The sequence below is a fragment of the Drosophila busckii genome, chromosome X (assembly GCF_011750605.1).
Source record: "Drosophila busckii strain San Diego stock center, stock number 13000-0081.31 chromosome X, ASM1175060v1, whole genome shotgun sequence".
Taxonomy (NCBI): domain Eukaryota; kingdom Metazoa; phylum Arthropoda; class Insecta; order Diptera; family Drosophilidae; genus Drosophila; species Drosophila busckii.
This window is the reverse complement of record NC_046608.1, coordinates 10,727,506-10,753,195: the sequence shown is the minus strand read 5'-3', so window position 1 is coordinate 10,753,195 and position 25,690 is coordinate 10,727,506. Positions and strand designations below refer to the sequence as shown.

The 25,690-nt window shown below is 43.1% G+C and overlaps 4 protein-coding genes across 7 annotated transcripts in view; 2 read left to right on the top strand and 2 right to left on the bottom strand.

The window, feature by feature from the left end:
- Nucleotides 1–98: 98 nt before the first annotated feature.
- On the top strand, nucleotides 99–3,773 carry LOC108607206 (serine/threonine-protein kinase PAK mbt). The gene is made up of 3 exons (XM_017997871.1): nucleotides 99–1,569; nucleotides 1,635–1,906; nucleotides 2,360–3,773. Exons 1-3 carry the CDS (start codon nucleotides 450–452, stop codon nucleotides 2,834–2,836), a joined length of 1,869 nt encoding a protein of 622 aa, XP_017853360.1. The 5' UTR covers nucleotides 99–449; the 3' UTR covers nucleotides 2,837–3,773.
- A 195-nt stretch (nucleotides 3,774–3,968) lies between these two features.
- LOC108605588 (nucleolar protein dao-5) lies at nucleotides 3,969–9,031 on the bottom strand. Its single transcript, XM_017995358.2, has 3 exons — nucleotides 8,996–9,031; nucleotides 4,554–5,053; nucleotides 3,969–4,478 (listed from the first exon to the last, which is right to left on the bottom strand). Exons 1-3 carry the CDS (start codon nucleotides 9,010–9,012, stop codon nucleotides 4,324–4,326), a joined length of 672 nt encoding a protein of 223 aa, XP_017850847.1. The 5' UTR covers nucleotides 9,013–9,031; the 3' UTR covers nucleotides 3,969–4,323.
- A 2,674-nt stretch (nucleotides 9,032–11,705) lies between these two features.
- LOC108606219 (rho-associated protein kinase 2) lies at nucleotides 11,706–22,170 on the bottom strand. 4 transcript variants are annotated; one of them, XM_033294298.1, is made up of 9 exons: nucleotides 22,123–22,170; nucleotides 19,051–19,196; nucleotides 16,096–18,972; nucleotides 15,763–16,037; nucleotides 15,420–15,613; nucleotides 15,159–15,349; nucleotides 14,990–15,095; nucleotides 14,696–14,929; nucleotides 11,706–11,869 (listed from the first exon to the last, which is right to left on the bottom strand). In XM_033294298.1, the coding sequence occupies exons 1-9, from the start codon at nucleotides 22,143–22,145 to the stop codon at nucleotides 11,794–11,796; spliced, it is 4,122 nt and encodes a 1,373-aa protein (XP_033150189.1). In that variant the 5' UTR covers nucleotides 22,146–22,170; the 3' UTR covers nucleotides 11,706–11,793. The 4 variants fall into 4 exon arrangements, with proteins under 4 accessions (XP_033150189.1, XP_033150191.1, XP_033150188.1 ...); XM_033294300.1 differs by lacking the exon at nucleotides 11,706–11,869 and adding an exon at nucleotides 12,662–13,628; XM_033294297.1 differs by lacking the exon at nucleotides 11,706–11,869 and adding an exon at nucleotides 13,899–14,350.
- Nucleotides 22,171–23,995: 1,825 nt separating this feature from the next.
- The window catches only part of LOC108606225, a 7,662-nt gene continuing 5,967 nt past the window's right edge, over nucleotides 23,996–25,690 (top strand). The window contains exons 1-2 of the mRNA XM_017996123.2: nucleotides 23,996–24,063; nucleotides 24,209–24,452. Coding sequence (XP_017851612.1) covers nucleotides 24,297–24,452 — 156 coding nt within the window. The 5' untranslated portion in view covers nucleotides 23,996–24,063; nucleotides 24,209–24,296. The remainder of the gene's footprint in view (nucleotides 24,064–24,208; nucleotides 24,453–25,690) is intronic.

Below are 25,690 nucleotides of genomic sequence, written 5' to 3'. Positions count from 1 at the left end.
GAAAATGTAAAAATTGTTTTACAGGGAACTAATAAAATTCATCCACGAAGCACACATACAAGTTCAAGTTTTAGTTTATTTTTATTAGTTTTGAAATTGTGTTTGTTTTGTTTGCATTTAATTGCTTATTAATGTTAATTTATTGACAAGCGTTCTGCTGAGCCATGCACATTGGCCGCTGTGAAAGTCAACCGAAAGCGCATTATACTATTGCTATATGAAACGCATCCGTCGCTGTCGCCATGTCTGTTTATATGTGATTTAGGTCTCAGTGTATTAGTGTGTGTATGTGTGTGTGCTAGAAGACTCTCGCTGCCGTTGCCGCTGTCGTCGCGGTCGCCTGTTTGTACGGCCAAAAGGGCGGGTAAAAGAAAACGGAACGAGGGAACCTCCCTGCAATTGCAGTTTGCACAACAATTGACGGCAACAAAATAACGGAGCACGCCAAGATGTTTTCAAAAAAGAAGAAGAAACCGCTGATCTCGATGCCGAGCAACTTTGAGCATCGTGTGCACACGGGCTTCGACAAGCGTGAAAACAAATATGTGGGCCTGCCACTGCAATGGGCATCCATCGTGGGTAATAACCAGATACTCAAGTCCAGCAATCGCCCATTGCCGCTGGTCGATCCTTCTGAGATCACGCCCACCGAAATACTCGACCTGAAGACCATTGTGCGTCCGCATCACAATAACAACAAGGCCGACACCACATCCCTCAACAGCAGCAGCACCATGATGATGACCAATCAAAGCGGAGCAGCCAGCGGAATGCATGGGCCTATGCCGAGTGGACCGGGTGGCCCGCAAGCACAGCCAGCCATTGTGCTGCCAAAGACTTCACATGTGGCACGGTCCAATTCGCTGCGCAGCTCCAGTCCGCCACGTGTGCGCCGCGTGGCCAATGTGCCGCCCGCCGTGCCCGAAGAGGAGGGTTCCATTATCGGCGTCACGCCCACGCCGACACCAACACCAACGCTGCCCGCGCATGCCTACAAGCCACAGCAGCCGATGCCACACAACATGCTTTATCCCAGTCAACATGCGCATGCGCATCCTCATCCACATGCTCATCCCAACGGCGGCGGCGCTACCGCTCCGCTGGCTGTGCGCACCGATCCGTATCGTGGAGCACCAGGCATGCAACCACTGCCGCCGCAACAGCAGCAACAGACATCGCCCGTAAGCTCGGTGGCCAGCGCTACGCGTTCCACGCATTCGCACCACAACAACAACAACGGACAGAACTATCCCATGTATCCTGCCTCACAGCAACAGCAACAGCAGCAACCAAAACTCGTGGCAGATCAAAATCAAAATCCACATGTGAATCACGCCAAGTCAGCGTCTCGCGTCTCCAGCTCCAGTGGGTCGAATGCAGCCGCATTGGCTGCCGCTGCCCAGGCACAGGCGCAACCCAAGCAAGAACAACGACTTACGCATGAGCAATTCCGTGCCGCACTGCAAATGGTGGTCTCTGCCGGCGATCCGCGTGAGAATCTAGATCATTTCAATAAAATTGGCGAAGGCTCCACAGGCACCGTTTGCATAGCCACCGACAAGTCCACAGGTAAGTACCATAAGTGGAGAGAGAAGAGTCAGCTTATATATATTTAACGAGAGTTTCTCTTGCAGGTCGTCAAGTGGCTGTGAAGAAAATGGATTTGCGCAAACAGCAGCGGCGCGAGCTGCTCTTCAATGAGGTGGTCATCATGCGCGACTATCACCATCCCAACATTGTGGAGACCTACTCCAGTTTTCTGGTCAACGATGAGCTCTGGGTGGTCATGGAGTATCTTGAGGGCGGCGCGCTCACCGACATTGTCACACACTCGCGCATGGATGAGGAGCAGATTGCGACCGTATGCAAGCAATGCCTCAAGGCGTTGGCCTATTTGCATTCACAGGTGCGTGACCAACATAAAGAGACAGAGAGACCCACCACACCTTTGCTTGCCCCCGCTTTCAATGCCTTTCTATGCTATGCAATTCTTTTTGCGCTTTCTTTTTGTGTTTTGTGTGCGCTTTGCTTTGCTTTTGCTTTTGCTTTGGCTTTGGCATCGGCTTCGGCTTGTCGTGCCGTGGTTTCAATTTCTAAACGTTGGTAATACAATAAGCCCAATGGGCCACAGAGTAGGGCGTGCGGGGCCAACGCCCGCCTAGTGAAACTCGACATGCCAAACATATTCCGACCTATGCCAAGTCAATTGAGCAAGCATGTGCAGAATGTCGAGAAGAGAGAAGAGAATTTGTAATTGGCATGGCACTTATTTTTTTGTAAAATTAAATGTGAATATGAACGCAAGCGTGTGTGCCACTTAGCGAGTTTACACTGTACTCACGTCTATTTTGCTTTGCAGGGCGTCATACATCGTGACATCAAATCGGACTCCATACTGCTGGCCGCCGATGGACGTGTCAAGCTTTCGGACTTTGGCTTCTGTGCTCAAGTGTCGCAAGAGCTGCCCAAACGCAAATCGCTGGTGGGCACGCCGTACTGGATGTCGCCGGAAGTCATCTCGCGTCTGCCGTATGGGCCAGAGGTGGACATTTGGTCGCTGGGCATTATGGTCATCGAAATGGTCGATGGTGAGCCGCCATTCTTCAATGAGCCACCGCTGCAGGCAATGCGACGCATACGCGACATGCAGCCACCGAATCTGAAGAATGCACACAAGGTGTCGCCGCGTCTGCAGTCGTTCCTCGATCGCATGCTGGTACGTGATCCTGCGCAGCGTGCCACCGCCGCTGAACTATTGGCGCATCCCTTCCTGCGGCAGGCAGGACCACCATCGCTGCTGGTGCCGCTCATGCGCAACTCCAGACATCACACCTGAGCGCTACGGAGCGGCCACCTGCTTAGCATTTAGTATTTTCGAATCCACTTAAATGTAGTATTATGGGCATGAGTACAGTCGCCCCCATTGGCGTTGTACTTGGCTTGGTTTTTAGTTTTTTTTTATTTGAAATTTTTTATACACTTTGGCAAATGTTACTTAAGCTCCCAAACAAAGCGCCGCATTCCATTTTGAGACACTCATACTCACACACTCACACACTCACACACACACACACATATACTGTAAAGTCATAGTCCCGTTTTGTAATTTGTTGTTGTTTCTGTTTCATAAATATTAGAATGATCGCAATGTGCCTTTCTCGAAGCAAAACCAACAAAGCTGGAATATAGCATAATATTTATAAACCATATACTATAAATATATGTAAGCTCTGCGCCGCGCCATTATTAATGTTATTAATTATTATAGAGCGCAATCTAACCATATCTATATCTATAACTATATAGGAATAACAATTCCACTTGGCAACATCGAAGAATCTTATGAAATTTTCAACTGCATTTTTGTCCGCTCTCTGTTTGTGTTTGTTTCTAATATGTATTTAATATATCATATGTATTTCTTTTGATCGTAGTCCAGAGAGCGCATACATATTGTTCGAATATACAAACATATATATTTATATATAGCTTAAGTTGGCAAACAACGAATATGCAACTAGCATATAATTTAACAACAATTATTGTAAGCAGTTGAGAGACCCCATTTATGGTCCTGTATACAAAACTTATGTAGACATCTGTACATATATAAGCTTCTTTTTAATGTACTTATTGTTGACGGTTGGTTTATAACTGTAACATAGTTTCTAGACAATTATTTATGCCAATTGATCATGAATAAATTGCTCGATTTTGCAACCGCATGCATTCCCCCCCGAAACACCCGAAATTGCCCGCATAAACTTAAATATACATACTTATAATATATAAATATATATTTTTTTTTGCAAATTGCTGTTTTAAATGTTTAAACTATTGTAATTATTAATAAATAAACACCTAGGCATGAAACGTAAACAATTTACTTTAGTTTTTATTTAATTTTCTACAACAAATGTTTTATTTCCTTTTTTGTTTATAAAAGATTCTGTTTTGTTTTTATTTTGTTGTTGTTGTGGTTGTTTGTGTGTCGGGTAACATGGAGATACATATGGATATGTGAGTAGTGCCCATTTAAGCTGCACAAATACGCATGCGCTGATTGTTCAGATACGCATATATGCGCTTGTTTATTCATATATGGGCATAGATGAACTAAATACTAAGCGGCAGGTCTGGGGCTGCCAATAGCTAGCCATGAGTTGGAATGAGAGGCAAATAGTAGTTGCACGGCAGTGAAAGAGATAGCGTGTGAGAATGAGAAAGAGTGAGAGAGAGAGAAAGAGAGTAGGAGAGTAAGAGACAGAAAGAGAAATAGCGAGTGAGCGTAAGAAAATGAATGAGTGAGCAAGCGGCGCTTGCTTAGTTGCGCTTCCTCAAAGCCAACGGACTGGGACGGCCGGGACGCTTGGGCTTGGCGTCCTCCTCCTTTTGGGATTCCGCTGCAGCGGCATCCGCCTCAGCGGGCTCTGCTTGGGCGGCAGCCTTTGCTGGCTTGGACAGCTTGCGACGGCTCACTGTAATGCACAGGGCGGATTAGTAGCAGCTCAAATATTGCTGCTGGCCAATGGCCAGTAGCTATGGCTACTTACATGCTGAGCTGCCCTTGAAGCTCTTGGCTGGCGTTGGTGCTGGCGCTGCGGCGGCAGCCACATGCTCCTCCTCATGTTCGCCGGATGCGTCATCGGATTTCCTGGCAGGCTTGCTGGCTGGCACCTTCTCGGCACGATGTTTCTTGGCGTTCTGCTGGCGACGCTTCAGTGAGTTGAGGAAATCATCGTTGGAGCGGAATGGCCGGATCACTGGTCCCACCTTCTTGGGCGCCTCCGTCGAGGTGGTGGTGCTGACTGGAGCGACCTCATCTGTCTCCTCGCCATGCTCGCCGCCACCAGCCTCCTCATTGTAGTCCTCCTCCTCGCCGGCCTCATGCGCAGGCGCTGCAGTTGTGGTTGTCGTTGGCTTGGCCGCCTTGCCCACCGGGCGACGCAGTGCAGCAATGCGCTTCGCTGGCGACACAGCCGCAGCCGGTGCACCCTCCTCCTGGGCAGCTACGAGTCCATAGCACAGGGCACAAATGATAAAGAGCAGGCAGCTGCAACAATAAAAGTTTATTATAAGTTGATTTCTATAATTGCACATGAAATAAATAATTGAAAAACAACAACAATCCAGAACGTAGTTATTATTTAAAATAAGCGAGACAGAGCCAGAGAGCGAGAGAGAATTCAAAATTCGAATTGTTCAGAACGTAGTCAATATTTTTCTATGAATGAATAGAAATTCGCTCTACTACAATATATAAATTATTATGTTTATATCTACGATATGACAGTAATGCGATAAATTAACAAAATTAATAATGAAATTGTTGGGAATACTCAAAGATTTAGGAGTTTTTTGCTTAAAAAATGCATAAAGTGCTAATTGAATAATTTTAATGCGAATTTAAAAATGGCTCATGCCATCAAATTAATATTTTATGGTTATTTCTAGAGCCGGCTACGGATTTCTTGTTCAACCAGCACGAGGCGCACTTTCAATTAAAATTCTCGGCGTGACAGCGGGACAGGGGGAGTCTGAGGTGGGGTGTGGGGGTATGCGGTGTGGAGGGTTTTTCTGTGGTGCGAGACATGAGGGTTGAGCCGTCAGTTGTTGGCCGTCTGGTTAGACGGGTTGTGTGCCGAGAGAACCTGAAGCGGCCTAAATTATAATAAGCATATACCATACATATTTATTTATTTAAATATATGCACATATACTAATGCGATTAAATACGTATATATTTATTTATTTTTTGTGGGTTTTTATTTATTTTTATCGCTCGGCGCTTGGCGCTGCGCCGACGAGATGTGCTAACAATTATAAATGCTTAAAGGTCAGTTAAACGGGTTTTGATTTCATTTGCTTTTGTTGTTGTTGTACTTTTTGTCTCACTTTCGATTTTAAATTTATGGCGCTTACGAATGCTAAATAATGCTTGGGGCTTTGCCGATTCGATTTTTTTTACCATTTTTGTCACCTACAACTTTTGTAAAATGACTTAAGCAGCGAACTTGCTGGCGGCTTCTGGGACTGAACTGAAATCGGAACGTGGAAAGGGAAACAGCTGGCAAAAATATACACAGGCTCAAGTCTTAGACTAAGTCAAAAGGCGACAGGTGCTTATGCAAAAGACAGCACCAACAACAACAACAACAAATAGTTGTAAACCAGTTGTGTTGCTGTTGTGCTGGCAGCGCCAGAATAAATTTAAATGCGCACATGATCGCCGCATGCAATTGGCTAATAACGGTAAAATGTGCAAGCGAATAAGCCATAGCCAGGCAGGGTGAGGCATAGTATACTACACCTCCAACTACAACAACAGCTGCCCCACCCTGTTGCTGCTGTCGCTGCTGCTTGCCTCAAGCCAAAGGCAGCAACTACAATTTATATATGCAGGTGATTGCGCGCTGTGTGTTGCTGATGTTGGTGCTGTTGTTGTTGTTGTTGTTGTTGGTGTCGTTATTTTTAGCTCAGCTTGCATCTTTTCGCATTGATTAGGGTCAACGGTGGCATGTTGAAGACTCTTAGCATTTCAATCGACGACAGCTTATGCAACTCTACAGCCATCACCAACATCATCGAAAGGTGAAAGGCATGCTGTGCCCATTATTATTATTGCTGTTGTTTCTGCAGTTGCTGTTGCTGTTGCGCGGGTGTGTTGCTGGCGTGTCGGGAATTATAAGCTTCTGCTTGATTGTGAATTCAAGACAGCAAGCTGACACAAAGCTCAAGTGCCATGTCTATGTCTATCTATGTATTTATATATATGACATTTGGCTTCTTTGCTAAACTGGTTTCACATCAAAATCTAGCCAGATTTCTAGCCAAGCCTCGCTAAGCATTTATTTATAATTTTTGTTGTTGTACTTTGCGCATTTTGTAAATAGCTACAACTTAACCAGTTAACTCACACACAGCTACGCATAAGTATATAGTTTAAATTTAAAAACAAAAAAAAAACAAATCACTCTTGTTTTTGTTGGCCAATTTATAAACATTCATGGCAGAAGCATGCTAAGCTGAGGGCGGAAGCACATTTCAAATGCAGGCAGCAGTCCATCAACAAATTGAAATTCATGCATTTTTAATTTGATCAACAATAGTATACTACTTAGTTAATATACTGTGGCTAGTGGCTGCTTTATTGATATTATATTGTTTAATTAACATATCCATTTGCGGAATTGGTTCATGGCGATGGCGTCATGGACTTTGCTAGCAATAAACGCCACAGAGAAGCAAAAAAAAAAATGAGTTTAGCTTGAGGCTCTGATGTGTTATTCGCACTCACAGCCAAAAAGGGGTGTGCCCCCCTATGCTAATTGACCAACTATGGCGGAAGCTATGTAGCCGTAGCCGTAGCCAAGAGCATGCACCTACACACAGCTACATATTTGAAGTCGAATTTGTATTCGTATTCCAAGTCGAAGTTAATTGTCAATTGTTTTTGTCGTTGTCGTTGTAACGCTGGTAACGGTTATTGTTGTAAGTTGTTTGCCGACAAGTTAATTTAATTCAAGTGGTTAACTGGGTTCAATAACGGTGCACGCTGCACACCACACAAAGTACACAAGTACGTGTCCAATCCAAGTCACGCGTTCAACTAGCAAGTTCGTTGCCTCAGTCTTTCGATTTGTGTGTGTCTGTTACAGTTTTGAGTTTTTTCTTTTGTTTGTTTGTTTGACTTGCATTGAATGTGGCTTATGAAATGTCTTAGCTATTTGCACAGTTAACACAATTTCGTGGGCAATTTGCACAGCTTTGCGCCGCAAGTCCTTGAAAATCAAAGCACAATGCCCAACAATAAAATTATCAATTGCAACATTTGCCCGTTAATTTGTTTAATTCATGCTCTTAGTAAACTTGCACTTATACATAGTTGTTGTTGTTGTTTATAAGTTTATTGCATAATTCAGCGTTGTAACAGCAGCAACAAATGCCAAAGTATATATATATATATAAATATATATATATATATGAATTTTATGCATATGCACTGTGTTAAAATTCAAGCAAAGCAAAATTAAAATCCTGATCTTGTCGTCAAATTGGCGTTGCTGCTGCTGTTGTTGTTGTTGCTGTTGCCGCTGTGATTAATTCCCCCCATGCGATTAACATACATATTAAAGAAAACTACAACTTTTACCTGTGTGTGTCTGTGTGTGTGTGACTGTGATTGTAACTGTAACTGACGTTGCGTATACGTATGGGTGTCTGTCAGCTTGCATTAAAAAATGCAACCGTTAATTTGTAAGACAACAACGCAACCAGCAATAAGCAACAGCGAGAGCTACACCAGCCACATAGCCTGGTAATTAATTCAATATACTCGTACTTAATTTAATGCTGACACTTAGCTTTCCCCCACGATGCATTCCCCCTTCCCAAGTTACTTTTGGCAATGAGCGGACATTTGCCGCCATGTGTTGCTGGCGTGCAGACAACAGCAGCAGCAACGGTAGCCACAGCTGCTGCGAAACGCAAGCTACGACCTTGAAACATTTATTTCAATCAGTGCATTGACAGTTTGACAAACTGACAAGCTGACAGACACTCAAGCTGTCAGACAAGCAGCTGAACATCTTCGTTAAATGTCGCTCAAGCAGCAAGCAACATGCAACGTGCAACAACAGCAGCAGCAACTGCAGCTGGGAATTGGCATTTGCCATTTCTTTGTTTGCCGGCAAATGTCATTGCAACAGCAGCAACAACAACAACAACTGCTGACAAACCTTTGGCATTTCGTCGTGTTAAAGTGCAAATTGCTTTCAACTTTAGAGACGAGAGCTTGAAGCATAGCAAACTGCACGTTATGTGCTCCAAATAACAAAGAAATTGCTTAAACATAAATTACTTAACAATATAATTCACAAATACTTATGTATTCTTCACACGAGCAACAATAAAAAAAAGTTAGACAAAAAGTATATTTTGTAGACAAAAAAAAAAAAAGAGAAAAGAAAACAAATCTTAAATACATAACACTCACATGTTGAAGTACTTCATTTTCTGTTTGTTTGTTTTTATTTGTTATATGTGTTTGTGGATAAAACTAAAAAAATAGTTTTGTGTATTTTTGCGCGTCGACAAAAAAAGTTTGATAGAGACCGCTGCACGACGACTGCGTAGACGAGGATTTAGGATCGCACTCACAACTGACAAGACGGACTAACTGACAAACTGACTGACTGACTGAGACTGAGACTGAGAGAGACTCGAGACTGGTTAACAACGCTCAGAGTGTTAAAAGTCTGTGTCTGTGTGTTGTTCAGGCCACGATCACGATCGACTTCTAAAGGCTGACTGAACGTTACTTATGCCGTGTGAATGGAGTTAACCTACGGCCACCCAATAATTTTTTCTTTTTGTTTTTGTCTTTCTGGCGTCGGCGTCAGCGTCGACGCTAGCAGCGCCATTAACAACAGGTTGCAGACCGCCCTAGCCCAAAGTAAAAACAACTAAAATCTACGTACAACACAACTACAACCAAGCCTGAGTCTGTCTGTCTCTCTCTTTCTCTGTCTGTGTGTGTGTGTGTGTGTGTGTGTAAGTAGACGTGGCAAGCAGCAGACTATGCATATGTGTGTGTTCGTGTGTATGCAAAGAGTGCAGGAGCACTTCTGGTTTAAGCCAATTTGTCATTGCTGCCGAGCCCGAAACTCAACCCAAAATCCAAAGTAAGCCCGAGCTCAAAATACGATGCTGCTGCTGCTGCTGGTGCTGTTGCTGCCTCTGCTGCTGTTGCCGCCGCCGCCGCTGCCGTCGTCGTCACAATGTTGGCAACGCTTTTGGCTCGGCGCCAGTTGTTGGCTTTGTGCTAGTGACAGGTTTTCTTTGGCTTAGTTTTTAACATTTTATGTGCTTATTTCATATTTAATTTATTTTTATTTTTATAACAAAATAAATACAATGGCAACAACAACAATTACAGCGCAGCAGCAATTACATAATTATTTGTAATCAAACCTTAACAAGAACAATTAAAAGCCTAACACCAACAGCAGTTACAACATTTGTTATAATTAAAAAATAACTCAACAATTGCCAAGTGTACATTGATGCAGATATAAAAACAAAGAATATAAAACAATGCAATTAAATCAAAGAGAGAGGAAAATATGGATATGCCCAAAAAGTTTGCTGGGTCTAATCCATGCAATAAATCGTAGTAAGGAACTGCGGCATTTAATGATTATAATTATTCAACAAAAGACAATATCTTAAGCTGAAGCTTTTCAAGCAAAAACTGTTGTCATGATTTATTTATTAACAATATAGCTTGAAGTTTGCCGTACTTACATTTCAGTTTAGTCCGTCTATATTATTTTATTTTAATTAAAATCTAAATATACATATTATATATGTATGTGCGATGTATTTGTGCTCCAATTGTTGTTGTTAAGGCGCTTAATCTGGCGCCGGCGTCGCAGTCGGTAATTCCCAAAAACCAAAAAAAAAAAAAAAAACACACACACACCGAAACAAGATGCGACAACGCAGCTGCCACGCATGTACAAAAAAAAACAGCAGCAGCAGCGGCAGCGTTAACAAAAAGCCAAGAAATGTGCATATTTACATATGGACACAGCACAGACAGAAAGAGATAGATATAGCTACTATAAGCTTATAAATTTGTATGCCATTATGTGTTGTGGCCTTGAACTGATTCGATTTGAAATGCTGGGCGCGGGCGAGAAGATGATCATGCTGCTTAATATGTTCATGATAATTTCAGTTGTTGAAATATATGCACATTGTATAGGGGCGAATGAGATAATTAAGAGCGAAATCAATAACGAGCAAACGTCTCCGCCTTGCCTCGCCCTTTGCTTTATTATTTGGCACTGGCACTTTGCCATTTTTACAGTTGTTCTGCTTGTGACTTAGGCGTGACTGTGACTGCAACTGCGACTGTGGCTGTGACGCTGTCACAGCTTCGCTGCCCACTTGCCTTGAACTACAAATTGTCAGCTGAGCGAAGGGGCAAGGGGCGTGCAGCCAGCTGCGGGGATCGAACCAAAGAGGCATCTGTAAATCATAAACAAAAAGCCAGAAACTTGTTAAATTAATAACAATGTTTAAATATGCATTTGTAATTTGCATGCGTCATTAGGCTTTCAAGAGGCGACACTGAAAAGATAATTTATTTAAATGATATAGTATGCATGTATTGGTAGTATATGTACATATTTTGTCTAAAAGCCTAAGACCAAAAATTCATCAACTAATCTCGCATGTAAATGCTATTCAAATCAATTTAGCATAACGCATTTATGCAAATTCATGCTTATTGTTGACTTTAAAACAAAATCTTTTGTAGCTTACAACGCGCTTTGTTTGGGCTGTAAGTGATGAACGATGTTGACACTAAAAAAAGTTGTCATTTGTTTAATGCTTAAGCTTGAAAAACATTTTCAATATAACTTACCCAACAGAGTCGCTTAAGAATTGTTCTGCAAACGCCTTAGGGTATGCTTCGATTTATTATAACGTTCACAAAACTATGACAGCTAACATTACACACACATACAAACATATATTTAAGTAGTATATTGTACTAAAAATTCATTTATTAACTCACTTTTATTTTTCCTTTGAATAAAACCAAACTGTGTATTTGTACTAAAATACATATGAATATTGAAAGTTTATTGCTTTTAGTAATCAGACTTTTGTTAGTAGTAGTTCTAAGAACTTAACAATAAAATGTAGTAGTAGTAATTTCAAAGGAGCATTTAGTATATAGATTTTCACATATGTTCGTTAATAATAGTATTCATTTTTCATTCAACGCCGTTCCACGGCACGTAAACGTTTCTTAAAGCTGTTTAGAAGTCGATTGGACAGTCTCTTGGTTTCCGCGCTGTTTGTGTCGTATAATATGATAGTATATGATAATAAAATATAACGTTGAGAATAGAATAATAAAAAGAATATAAAAACAGTATGGGGAGAAAATAAAAGTGGTGTTGGTGTTGGATTGTTTGATATTTTACAAATTACTTTATTTAGCATTGCGTTTTAGCAACTCCATTCCGTTTTAGAGACAATTAATTACAGACATATGTATGCATATATATATATATATATATATATATATACATATATATATGTAGGTAGGTTAAACTAAAAATAGCATTAAACATTAACGTAATACAACTAAAAATAAGCATAATCAAATTAAAAATGTTCATCTTTAATAATTAAACATAATTATAATTAGAAAAGCAGCGCTTTTCGTAAATGTTCTTTGTTGTGGTTTGTCTGTTTTTTTTTTTTGTTTTTTTGTGTTGTGCTTAACAACAAAAAATTAATGCAGAATGTTTTGTAACTTGTAGCAATACAAAGTGATCGAATTCTAACGGCAACTATATGTAATCGATGCTTTTGATTTCCTTGAATTTGATTTAATTTATTGTTATAACAAGTTCGAGGCACACTCTACTACTATAAACTAGTTCCAAAAAAAAAAAATGGATAGTTTGATATTAAAGTAAAACACATGCAAGACGACTCTTCGAATTGATAAACTCAAAAGCTGCTTTAAGCGCTAAATGCACACATCAAAAAATTAACTAAAGCTGCCACACTTTATACAAACGACACACACACACACACACACACACACATAGAGACAGACAGAGACACGCACACATTGGCACTTGCATGCAGTTGAGAATGTAAATTATACAAAATTAGTTAACCGAGAGAGAACAAGAACCGACACACACATACAGGCGACAGACACATAAAGAAATAAATAATTCGTTAAAAAAAACTTAGTGCTAAGACATATTTGATATTTAATACTTAGATTGTAGCCTTTACACACAGAACACTGTGCAATTAATTTCTTTTCTCTTCTTTTTTTTATCAATTACATATTTCTTTAAGCTTTAAGCACACACACGCAGACACACACGCATACAAAATCTCACTCTCACTCTCTTTAGCTGCAGAGAGCGCAACGTTGCGCTCGCTTAAGTAACTGTTGTTTGCTGGCTGCGAAACTAAAAGTAAGCGCGAGTTATGGAATCAAAGAGTAATAAGCATTGTTTATGTTTGGATTAATTAATTTGTAGTAGCTGCCAACTGCGACTTATAGAGAGTGCTTTAACTTAATATATATAACTACAATATGTATATAACTCTAACTGCAACTATATGAGTTTTGGCCAATTTCGATTTGCTACACACAACAAAATGCAAGGCACAACATATGCTAATTTCGTTTTAGTTTATATCATATGAATATGTATATGTATATGTTTATGTATATGTATGTTATATGTATATAAAAAATAAACACTCGTTATTCATTGCTTACAACTTTACATAATTACAGCGAGTGCGTTGTATAGCTGAGAGTTACAAACGAATTATGTTTTGCCTTTGGGTAGCTTAAAAACTAACAAAAATTGTACTTAATTTATTTATAAATATGTGTTTATGTTTTTGCATGTGTTTCTCGTTTTTGCTTCCTTTACATTCATATGCATATGCAGCTTAGTATATTGGATATATACAGACACAACTAAATTACAAGCCTACAGACAATTTTTAAGCATTATAGGGAACTTAGTTAACGTTTTTAACATTATGCAGTTTTGTGGAAGTTGTTGCTGCTCAAAAAAATAATATATTATATATAGAAAAAAAAAATATGAAATGTTGACGTTGCCATTAAGCAATAGATTGTGGATTTTTTGTTGTTGTTGTTGTTGTTCAGTTTTCAGTTTTTGTAGCTCTTGGTTAATAAAGCGTTTGAACAAGTTGGAAGTAAAGGCCAACTGCACATTTAAATATATATATATAGTTGTAGTTTTTGTAAATTAAACAAGAAACAAAATTCACGTATGTCTATAAGTATGAGTTAAATTAAGTAAATAGTTTAGTTATATTTTTTTTGTGTGTGTGTGTTGTTTTAGGTAAGTAGTTTATAAACATTAGTTACAATCTTGTAGTAAAAGCAGTCTAAGAATTTACTGTTAGAAGACAGCTCAGCGCAATTTATGTGTGTAAAAAAGTGTGGAGAGAAACTAAATCATCATCATATGCTATACAGCTCCATCTCCATCTCACTTCCTCTTCTGCTCACTCTCTCTTTCTCTCTGTTTCTTTCACTCATGCTGTCTCTTTCTGCTTCAGCAATACTGCTGACCATCCATTATCAGTTTTCAGTTACTTCGAGTGTTTTTATTTTTATGGAACAAACGAGCAGCAGCGAGTCCTCAACGCCAACTCGCCGCCTCTTCATTGCTTCAACGAAGAGTTGGCGGGCAGCGTAGCGGAGCGTTGCACATTTACCGCATACGGCGGCTTGTAGGCGGACCGCGTCGATTGGCTGATCGAGTTGATGATGAGAATATTGATGAAGTGAAGTGTAATTTTTGTTTTGGTTTTAGCGAGCGAGCGAGCGAGCGAATCAACGAGTAGTTTTTTGTACAAGCGAGAAAAGAAAAATACGAGACGAGATTAGCTTAAGATTAGACACATATACATAAAGCCTTCCATTAGCATTAGCAGCGGAAATTGTTAATGTTAAGGTTATAAATTAAAGTTATTTTCTTTTCGTTTAGTTCTGTTTGGCAACGTCAATTGGTAGCGTGTGTGTGTGTGTGTCTTGTGGGTGGGTGGGGGGTCTGGTTGGTAGGGAGGTAGCTTGGGAGTTTAGCAGTTGCTGCTTTACCTGGGCGAAATCTTGCTGCCATCGGTGCTATTGTTGTTGTATGAGTTGGCCTTGTATCCACTCTTCTGGATACGCTTCAGCAGGCGAGCCACCCACAGCGATTGCTCCTCGGGCGTGGAGGCTAACAGCAGCATGTCGCGGGCACTGCGCGGATCATGGTTCAGCTTGCAGGGCACCAAGAGATCCACATGGCCAGGCTTATCCACGTGCTCCTTGTGTATCTTGTTGCGGCATCTGTCAAAGCACAAAAACAATATGAAATGCTAACGCCAAGCGAAGCTATCCAGGCTTTACCTCTTGCATTCGTAGGCCGCCGGCGGCTTGAACACGTGCCACAGCGGCTTGGTGCACAGCTCGCAGGCAGTGGGCATATGGTAGGTGATCTGCACAAATTCGTGACCTGGCGGCAAGAGGACAAATCAATAATCAATCAAAGCATTAGCTTGGCAGCAAGCAGACTTACCCTTGTGTATGATGGTGCCGGGTCGTTCCTCACTCATGCTGCCATGCAGCGTCACATCCAGCTGGCTCTGCTCGTCGGGACGATGTGAGGCGCCCTCGCCAGCGTACAGCAGCTGAAAGATGCGCGGTATCTCTTTGGCATCCGCGCGTATAACATCGCCTTGGGTAACGCTACGCACATGATACACTTTGCTGCAAGAGCGAAGAGAGTGAGAGAGAGAGAGTTAATCTGGGTATTGCTTTCATTCGACTGCAGACGCACCTTAGGTCCAGGATGAGCACAGCATCTGTGGTGTTATGTTTGTCGAATTCCGAATTATAGAAGATAATCTTGCGCGAGGAGACAATCACATATTGGCGCTTCCAGCTTTGGCCGCGGCGACGATTCTGCTTGTTGGGCACACTTAGCCAGCCCTCGAAGACCGAGTCCTGTGTGAGTGAGAGCAGAGAAGAGTGCTGTATGTAGAATGCGTGTGCGTGTGTGTGTGTGTGTGTTGTAGCGAGAAGAAAGAGAAAGAGAGAGTAAAGCGAGAGTGTTGTGTATGTGTCTGAATGTCTCTGTGTGTGTGTGTGTGTGTGTGTGTGTGTGTGGGAGTGTCGCTTACCTGACTCTCCTCGGGATCATTGTCGGCGGACGAGAGCGAGGCAGTCTCATTGAGTTTGCTCTGCAGATGCTCAATCTCGGTGGCCTTGCAATCGATCTCCATGACCATCTTATGCTTCAGCTGTTGATCCTCGACCGTTTGCTGCTGCAGATCCTGATGCTTGAGCAGCAGCTGATTGTATTTGTCACGCTCCTGCGACAGCTCCTGCTGCAGTCGCCGCATTTCCTTCTCCTTCTTGCGCAACTCGGCCGTGGAGCGTGCCTTGCTCTTTTGCTCTGCAAGTCGTACAAATAAATAAATTATTGCATTAACAAATGCACAACTGTAACTTACTCTGCAAATCGGAGTCGCGTCGATTCATCACTTCGGTGAGCTTGTTGACCGCCACCTGCTTGAGCAGCACCTCGTTCTTGCACTTCTCGGTGAGCTTGGCTATCTCCTCGTCCTTGGCACTGCGCAGCTGCTGCAGCTCGTCCAGATGCTGTTTGTGCTGTTGCAGCAGCTCCTCGCACTCGCTGCCCTTTTGGCTGAGCTTCTTGAGCAGCTCCGCTTCGGCCTCTTTGAGCGTGGCCAGCGCCACCTCCTTGGCGTTGATCTCATTGCGATGCTTCATAATGAAGTCCTTCAGCTCGAGCTCCTTGATGGTCTTCTCCTTCTCCAGATCGGCCACCGTTTCCTCGGCTATCGAGCGTGCCAGCGCCTCGGAGTCGGCGCGTGCCACAGCCACCTGCACTTGATGCTTCAGCGAGACGCGCTCCTCCTCCAAATCCTCAATCTTGGACAAACGCTCGGCGCTCTCCTCGCGGTTCTCGTTCGCTTGCGTTTTGTACAGTCGCGAGAAGCACTGCTCCGCCTCCAGCTGTGCCTGCAGCTCACGATTGTTGGCCAACGCCTCATGATGCGTGCCCTTCAGCTGTGTGAGGTCCTCCTCGAAGCGCCGCTTGGCCTCGCGCTGCGCCGCCAGCTCCTTTTGCAGCTGATTCTCACGCGAGCGCAGATGCGCCACCTCCGAGCTATGCAGACTGAGCTCCGAGAGCAGCGTGTTCCGCTTGCTGTGCTCCTGATCCAGATGCGACTGCAGCGCCGTCACCTTCTCCGTCTCCTGGCGGCACTCACCCTCGAGCTTCTGCAGGCGCAGCTGTATCTGGCGATAGTCCACGGACAGCATGCTCAGCTGGCGCTCCTTCTCCTGCGAGTTCTGATCGGCCTTGATGCGTGCCGACTTCTCCTCGTTGAGCTTCGACTGCAGCGCCTTGACCTCCTGCAGATTGGCCTCCTCGCGCGACACGAGACGTGACTTCTCCGTCTCCTGGTGCGCCTTCACCTCCTGCTGATAGCGGGCCAGCGCCGCCTTGAGCTCAAAGTCGAGGCTGGCGAGCGTCTTCTCCATTTCGCTAATCTTCTCCAGCAGCGAGCGATTGTCCTCTTGCGACTTCTGTTCGCGCGACAGTGCACGCTCCAGATCATTGCTAAGCGTTTGCATCTTGTTCTCCGCCTCCTTGTGCAGCTCCTTGAGCTGCGAGCGTTGATTCTTCTCCTGCACCACCTGCGCCTGCAGCTCGGCATTCTCCTGGCCCAGCTCCTCCTTGTGCTTCTGCAGCGTCTCAATCATTTCGACCATATCGCGCACCTTCTCCTCGTGCGTCTTGAGCGTAAAGCCCAGCTCGGCGTTTTGCTTCTTCAGCTTCTGTGTGTGCTCCGTTTCGCTTTTGAAGCTCTGCTCCATGTCCAGCAGCTGCTTCTCCAGCGACACCACCTTCTCATTGATGTTCTGATCGCGCGTGCGCGTCTTCTGCTCGTTCTCCAGCTTCCGCTGTATGTCCACCATTTGCGCCTCCGCCTTCTTGCGCAACTCGATCTCCACCTCGACCTTCTGCATGGCCACCTTGTAGTTATGCTGACGCAGCGCCAAATCCTTCTCATACTCGCTGGCAATGCGCTGCAGCTCCGCCTCGCGCTTGGTGCTCAGCTCAATCTGCTGGCGCAGGCTGGCATCCTGCTGCTCCAGCGCATCGCCGCGCGAGCGTTCGCGCTCCAGCAGCGCCTCCAGGCGATTCAGCTCGTTGGAATTGGAAGGCCTATGGCGATGGTTGTGGCCATGATTGTTATTCGCATTGCTATTGATCGACTGTGAGGCTTTGGACTCGGCGTCCACGGTGTCGCTGGAGAGCAGCTGGTAGTCGCCGGTGTAGGTGAAGCCAATGAAGGGCAAATGATTGCCATCGAAGCTCTTGGGCACCGGAAAGACCTCCTCGGGCTTCTCGTCGCGCTCAATGTCCTCAAAGTTGCGCGTATCATCGTCCGAGGTGAGCTCCGGCACCACTGGCGGCACGCTCTCGCGTATGTTATCGAAGGACCAGGTGTCGTTGCGGAAGAACGGGTGCGCCTTGATGTCCTCAATGCCGTAGCGGCCCAGGCGCTGTGTGCGATCTGTGAGAAAGGCGCGTATGAGGGACTTGGCATGCTCGCTTATCTCCACCTCGGGCGGAAAGCTGAGCGAGTTTTTGTGATCCATAATTTTGCCATAGGTGCCCACGAGCGAGTCCGCATAGAAGGGCGTCTCGCCGAAGAGCATCTCGTAGAGGAATATGCCCACAGACCACCAATCGCACTCGCGTCCATACTCATTGTCCACGCCCTGCGACTGCAACACCTCCGGACTGATGTAATCCGGCGTGCCGACTGCATTGCTCGACACCACCTGCCCGTTGGCGCCCATGCGCATGCAGGTGCCGAAGTCGGCCAGCTTCAGATGGCCGTGACTGTCCAGGAGCATATTGTCCGGCTTAACGTCGCGATGCACAAAGCCCATGTTGTGTATGGTGTCCAGAGCCAGCACCACCTCCATTGTATAGAATATGGCCCACTTCTCGGGTATCTCGTAGTCGCCCATGAGCGAGACTATGTCGCCGCCAGGCATGAAATCCATTACCATATACAGATACTTGCTGTCCTGGAAGGCAAAGTGCAGCTGCACAATCCACTCCGAGTTGGCATGCGCCATGATGTGACGCTCCTCCCAGAAGAAGGCCGAGTCCGGCCGCTTCATCATCTCGAACTTGGACAAACGCTTCATGGCGTACACCTGGCTGGAGGATTTGTGACGCACCAGCTGCACCTCACCAAAGGCTCCAGCGCCGATCAACTTGATGAAATCAAAGTCCTCCACATTCATGCGCAGCTGATTGATGCGCTGCGCCAGCGGCTTATCTAAAAAGAGCGAGAGCGAGAGCGACAGAGCGAATATTTATTTAATTACTTTGCTTATTTATTAAATATACCACTCACATTTGTAAGCATATTGCTCTATGTTCTTGAGTCGCTTCAGCGGCTCATGGTCACAATCGCTGACCAGAGCCGACACCGTGTCCAGCAGGCAATCCACATTGCAGATGCTGGTCGGATCGCGCATCTCGCGCTCCAGCGCTGTCGCTCTGCAGAAAGAAAAGCAAAAATAGTATTCAGAATGGCAGAAACTAATTTACAATAATTTCGAACTTCGCTTCGAGTTATTCAAAATATTTTAATGTTCCATTAAAGATCAAAGATTCTTAAGTAAACATCTTAAGCTTGAGCATATACATATTAAATTCTTTTTACGATTTAATATGTTTTACTGTTATAAGTGTATTTTAAATTCGAATTAGTCAGCTTCCGCATGCTTTTGGTTTTCTAGGCAAACAGCTGTCAACACCCCGCCCCTCCCTACGGCTGTTTCCACAGTCAACAAAGCAACATCACAACGCGCAGCAAATGTAAACAAAGGCAGCAGCGAAATTTTTAGAATAAATGACTCAGTTACGTTTAGTTGAAATGCGCAGACAACTGGGCGCTAAAAAACACACACACACGCACAAATGCAAAATAATTATACAATTGATAACACTGCTTATCTGCGTGTGTGTTTGTGTGTGTGTTGTCTAAGGCGAAAAGGGATAATTGAAAGCTTTTAATTTGCAAGCGATCGCATGCAATCGCTGCAATGCATTAAAATAAATAACAAAAAAACAGAAACAAAAACAACAACAAGGCGGCAGCAGCAGCGAAGATGCGTTGGGGGCCTTGACTTTTATCGTGGCAGCAGCAGCAGCAACAACAACAACTGCAGTGTTGACTTTGATAAATTGCTGAAAGAATGCATGTCACATATGCGCGTGTGTGCGTGTGCTTGTGTGCATGTGTGTGTTGATATGGCTTACTTATGCGCTGTCTCGTCGCGCTTTTTTTTTTTTTTTGTACTTTTTGTGTAAAGAGAAAAGCAAAGATGAGAAGAAAAAAGAGCATGCATTCAGTTTGTTATGAGTTGTTGTTGTTCTTGCTGCTGCTGCTGTTACTGAATGAACTTTACATGAGCACATGGACATACATGCATACATACATATGTATATGTATATGTATCTACATACCGCTAGCTAAGGCGTTCCTCTCACCCCGCTCTTGCAGCAGAAGCGAAATACGTTATCGCAGCTGCATTCATTGAAAGCAAAGCAAAAGGCATAAGAAATTAAAATTAAAATAAAAATTGGCAAGGTTGTGCGGCAGATGGCACTAGACACTTGTATGTGTGTGTGTGTGTGTGTGTGTGTGTGTGTGTGTGGGGCTTAGCTCATAATTATAAATACATATTTGTGCAATAACTAAACGTTACTTCAACTGCTGCAAATATTATATTTTTATGTATGCAAATGTAAATAGCTAAATGTTGTTTTGTTGTCTAGCGATCCCGCTGGGGAGTCGCGCCGGGGCAGGCTTTGAAGCTCTAGAGTCTCAAGATGACAGACGGCGCAAAATTGATACTAAAAGGTGTTTGAATTGTTGTGATTTCATCATCACCACTTACGGCTTGACAGAAAAGCCAAAAACAAAAAGCAAGCAGCAGCAGCCGCAGCAGCAGCAAACATGGAAAAGTGGAATTTTCAAAAATGCTGCGCTAAACGGCAATGGTAACAACAACATAATTATGAACAGCAGCAGCAGCGGTAGCAGCAACAAAAACATTAGCAATAATAATACATAATAAGCAAAAGCAACAACAATGACGAGAACAACAAAAGCGAACGACAACATTATCGTCACCTAGAGACAATATAATTGTAAAATTTAATTTATGCACCAAGCCTAAATAAGAGACAAGGCGCTGATTAAATTGCTCGTATTTTACGCGTTAGGCTTTTAACTGTTGTTGTTGTTGTTGTTGTTGTTGTTGTTGTTGTTGCTGCTGCTGCTGTCACACGTACAGAATGAGCGCCTGCTGACAAAACCTCACTAATACAACACACACATATATGCAGATACATTCTGCACACATTTCATTTACTTGCAGCTGTAAGTACTTTTTGCTAAGCACAATGAATTTTATTTTTCTGCATTATTCAAATGTGCAAATTGCATTTTGTGTAGCAAATAATAATAATAAATATGTCTTTGTTCTACACCCCAATGGCGTTAAATTTTTAGCAAATTTTCGTTTTAATTGCACACTTAAAAGTTGCAAATTTTATAGCACACACACACACTCACACACACACACAGAGGAAGCTTGTGGGGGATGGCGGATGCTTAATAAAGTATAAAGAATTTCTATGCAGGGCATACCGCACTGGCTCGGTTAGGTGAAAGGCAGCGGGCAGCCACCACATTGCCATGCCCGGAGGGGGCGTTTGGTTGGGTTGGTTGCACGCTTTTGGCGCCGCCTTAAGAAGACAATGCACAAAACTAAAATACGTATGGTAGTGTATAAGAGAAACAAAAACAAAATAAATAGTTTTGCGAATTTGTTGGAAACGCGTTTCACGCATGCGATGCGCCGCCTGCAACTGACAGAGGCTCTCAAACAAGCAGAGGCAGCGACAGCGGCAGCGCTGTCAACGCCAACGCCAGCAGCAAACGCTACGACTAAAGACGTCGACGGCCACAGCGGCGGCGGCAACATCGCTGTGCAACATTGCAATTTTGCTATTTGTTATTTGGTTTGGTTTCATTTGGTTTGGTTACAAATTTTAATGCGAAAATGGCAAATTTATGAAAAGTCGCCCGCCGGGCCAGAGGCTAATAGCCAATGCGAGAGAGCCGCAGCCGCTGCCGCAGCAGTTAACAATTTGATTGTCGCCGCTTGCCGCCTGCCGTTTGCCGCTTGCGCCGCTACAGTCGCTTTGAACATGATTATGGAAGGTGTTTGTCACCGATGTTTTTGCTAAATTTGTAAATTTTTTGCAATTATTTTTGATTGCAACAAATCTTTCGATCAGTAAGCGTCTGTTTGTCGTTTGGTGTTGGTGATTGGTTATTGCTGGAGTTGTAGCTATAAGCTTTATGTGTTCTATTCTGTTCTGTTCTGTTCCATACGATCGATGCACTCACCGACGGCGCCTTTCCACATCCATATCGTAGTATTTGCTAAACGCTCTTCTGCTGTATCCTTCCGAGCTGTTGCTGCCTGCAACACATTCAATTCCTTAGCAGCACTGTAAGCAACAGAAAGTACATAGTTATTAACATATTATTATCTCCAAGCTGTTGTTGTTAGGTTAGGTCTTGGACGACGGATTGCACTGCGCTTAAGCTTACCTGCTGCCGTTGTATATTAAAACAGTTGTCGGTCGCTGTCGCTTAGGATGTGTGTTTTGGCTCTGTAAATGGAGAAGCGATTTAAATAAATTTCAAATAGTTGCTATTAAGCTTTTGCGCTTACCTGCCCAGTCAGCTAAACAAACACACGCACGCACACACACACCCAAACACTCACTTACGCTTAGCGAGCGAAAGAGAGAGCGAGTGAGAGCGCTTGGCGGAGTGGGTGAGAGCGGCGCTTTGGTAACCCAACACTGATGATGCTGACCGGAACGGGAATGGAAACGGGATCACGCACAAGGTAACAGGAATAATGAAAAATATATATATTTAATGCACGCGCCACGCACCCTTTACTACTTTTACTATTGTTGTTGTATTGCTTTTGCTGTTGTTGTTGTTGTCGTTGTAGTTGCTGCTTGATGAGGTCACGAGCGTGTTTTTTAACCACTTGAGGATTCACGTACTCGCTTTACGTTAAGTACGCCTGTGCGACACCTGGCCAAGGTACGCCAACGCCACATGCGGGAGCCAGCAGTGCCGCGCAGGCAGTGGCACTAGTCAGAGCAGGCAGTCAGCGCTTCCCACCTTACGGCCACAAGCAACAGTTAGCAACACCACGCTCCAGCACTTGGCCCACTAGCCAACCGAGAGAGCAACAAGCACTGTTATTAGATGACTTTGCTTTGTACTGTATTTGATTTTAAGTACTCGGTATTAGTAAGTTGGCGTTTTTCTTTTTTGTTTTTGGCTGCAATTTTTGGCGAAACACGCAGCACACGAATTCGTCGTGTTTGGTAAACATGTAAAATTTGTGGCACATTGATTGTGGCTTGCGCCGCACATGCAACAAATGCACTTTTTGCTTTCGCCCGACAGTAGCACAACGTTTATTTTTAGTTTTTCGTTTTGTTTTGAAGATTCCTGCCCGAATCCAAATCCAAATGCAGCGTCACAAAGTTAAAATTTATTTTTATGTTAAATTTGCACTGTTATATTACATGTGCTGTTAATACCAGAGCTAGCAGTTAGATGTGACCAGTTCGTAGACAGTTCCAACAACGGATTTATAAATTAGTTGACCTTTGGCATAGTTTGGAAACACGTTCAAAGAATTTGGAAAAGCACAAAAAAAAAAAATAATAAAAATAAGGAATGACAAGCCAGCATAAAATCACACAGTATTGTTTTGTTGACCGAAGATCATTTATTTTAACAGCCTGCTTACATGTCAGCAGAGTGTGGCGGTTAGCAAATTTAGAGTTGCACTTCTGCATGTTATCGCGTAAAACGATCTACAACTAAATTTTCAATTTCATACAAACAGTATTTCAGTGATTCAAATAGGTGTTTAATAAATTTATGATGTATTTTAACTTGTTTTATTAGTGATCAATTGCAAAATATGTATTATTTGTAGTATTACACTTGCTCGATACATACTCGATATACTTTTGACATAGCATATGGGCACACTTGTACAAACGCAAATTTAAAACACGCATGCCGATTGTACAGTTTTAAAAGCACAACGCCAGCAACGTATATTATCGATGATTTTTGAATTGCTAAAGGAATCCATGCATCGAAAAAGTCATCGATTTCATTTCCAGCTCTAACGTATATTTTTACTTTGAAAAATTAGTTTTTAGCTCACAGTCGCATGAAGCGGTCGCTTATACCAAAGTCTGTTGTTAACTTGCGAAATTTAAACAAACAAAACATACAAATGTATGTATAAATGCTCAAAAACCACACGCGCGCGTTTCTTTTTTTTATAAACATAGTACATATGCATGTATATAGTTGTGTATATATACCTATAGTTGGATTTATGCTACACATAAGAGTATATATTTTTTAAATTGTTTTTTAGTGACAAGCGCGACAAGACGACAAACAGATCGTCAGCAAAAAAAAATTAAGAGAGTGTCAACGGTTATAACTAAAATAAAAGTAAAACAATGGTGGAGACCGTAATTACCGTGGAACGCACAACAACCACAACAACTGGGCAACCTGGTCCAGCAGCCGGCGACAATGGCGGCTTCTGGAGCGCAGTGCGTCTGAACATAGATTACTTCAGAACTGTACCGGGAATTATAAAGATTATTCAGTTGGTAAGCAGATATACATATAAATTTAAATATTGCGTATACGCACTGTTTGTAGGCAACCCATTAGCTATTGCCAAGCGGCTTGCTTATCTCCATGTTTTGTGTAAATGAATACTTTTATCTATAGATTTATCAATGGCATTGTCAATTAATGCACATTTCATGGCCCGTACGCCATTATTTATAAGCTCAGCTATCTAGAGCTTGCGTAACGCTTGATGTCTGTGTATCTGTGTGGGTGTCAGGATCTCATTAGCTGGATAAGATAGGCGGCAGCTACTGTGGCCATGTGAGTGCTGCATGTGTTCCACACAGAAATTCTATTATAAACAAATTGATCACAAGCAAAACTTATATAATATTCTTGGGCATAAATAATTAAACATCAGTTTCACATGGTTAAATGCATAAATGCAAGCAGCTGTTAAAATTCACAAAATCAAAATCTAAGATAATTAAATTTATAACAAATCTGGAAGCCAACTGGGCGCGAATGCGTGGGAAGTCGTTTACCAGTTAGCCATGCCAAAAGCCCACAGCCCACAATAATAACAACAACAGCAAAAGCAATTGCAGTTGCCGCGCGCCCACAGTTGACCGCCAACACGCAACCGCAGCAGCAACAGCGGCAACCACAACAACAGTTGGTTGTAGCTTGTTGTTGTTTTTGCATGTGACAGAGACAGAGACAGCCACACATACATAGACAACATTCCGAGCCATGGTAATAAGCATGTGGAGAAAGCTGAGACAAAGATCGCTGTTGTCAGCTGGAAGCCAAAGCAAAACTATTATGGTAAATGATAGCGTCTGTGGGGTGCCTGCCGCAAATGGTGGCAAGGACAGACGCTCATTAAAAATGCATTAGATTGTAAGTAAAATCAATAGCACACATATTACTGAAAGTAATTGACTGTGACTTGTAACAACTTCATGAAGTACACAAGGACATCAAGTACACACGCATAAATAACTATCCTTGCATACTTATTATAATTTTTGCCAGCTATGTCAAGTGCTGTTGTCCAGCCAGTGACTCATGGCATTAATCGTGCATTACTCATACGCACTGTAAGCAGGTGTCCATAATTATTCTTTTTTTTAAACAAATATTATTAACTAGTATGTACATAGCCTCTTTTGTATTTTGGAAACCACTTCAGAGCCAGCCATTCTTATCAGCGGCCAAACCTCAATAAACCAACGGCAACGGCAATATCATAATGACTAAGGCAGCGATA

Bases quoted from the DNA above. Each gene is read 5' to 3' on its own strand.
- LOC108607206 (XM_017997871.1), top strand. From the start codon at position 450: ATGTTTTCAAAAAAGAAGAAGAAACCGCTGATCTCGATGCCGAGCAAC. The intron at 1,570-1,634 runs GTAAGTACCATA...TTTCTCTTGCAG, and splicing joins AGCCACCGACAAGTCCACAG to GTCGTCAAGTGGCTGTGAAG. The intron at 1,907-2,359 runs GTGCGTGACCAA...TTTGCTTTGCAG, and splicing joins TGGCCTATTTGCATTCACAG to GGCGTCATACATCGTGACAT.
- LOC108605588 (XM_017995358.2), bottom strand. The intron at 4,479-4,553 runs GTAAGTAGCCAT...TGTGCATTACAG, and splicing joins CTTCAAGGGCAGCTCAGCAT to TGAGCCGTCGCAAGCTGTCC.
- LOC108606219 (XM_033294297.1), bottom strand. From the start codon at position 22,145: ATGGATGTGGAAAGGCGCCGTCG. The intron at 15,350-15,419 runs GTGCGTCTGCAG...TCGCTCTTGCAG, and splicing joins GTGCTCATCCTGGACCTAAG to CAAAGTGTATCATGTGCGTA. The intron at 14,351-14,695 runs GTAAAGCAGCAA...CAACTCGATCAG, and splicing joins GGCAGCAAGATTTCGCCCAG to CCAATCGACGCGGTCCGCCT.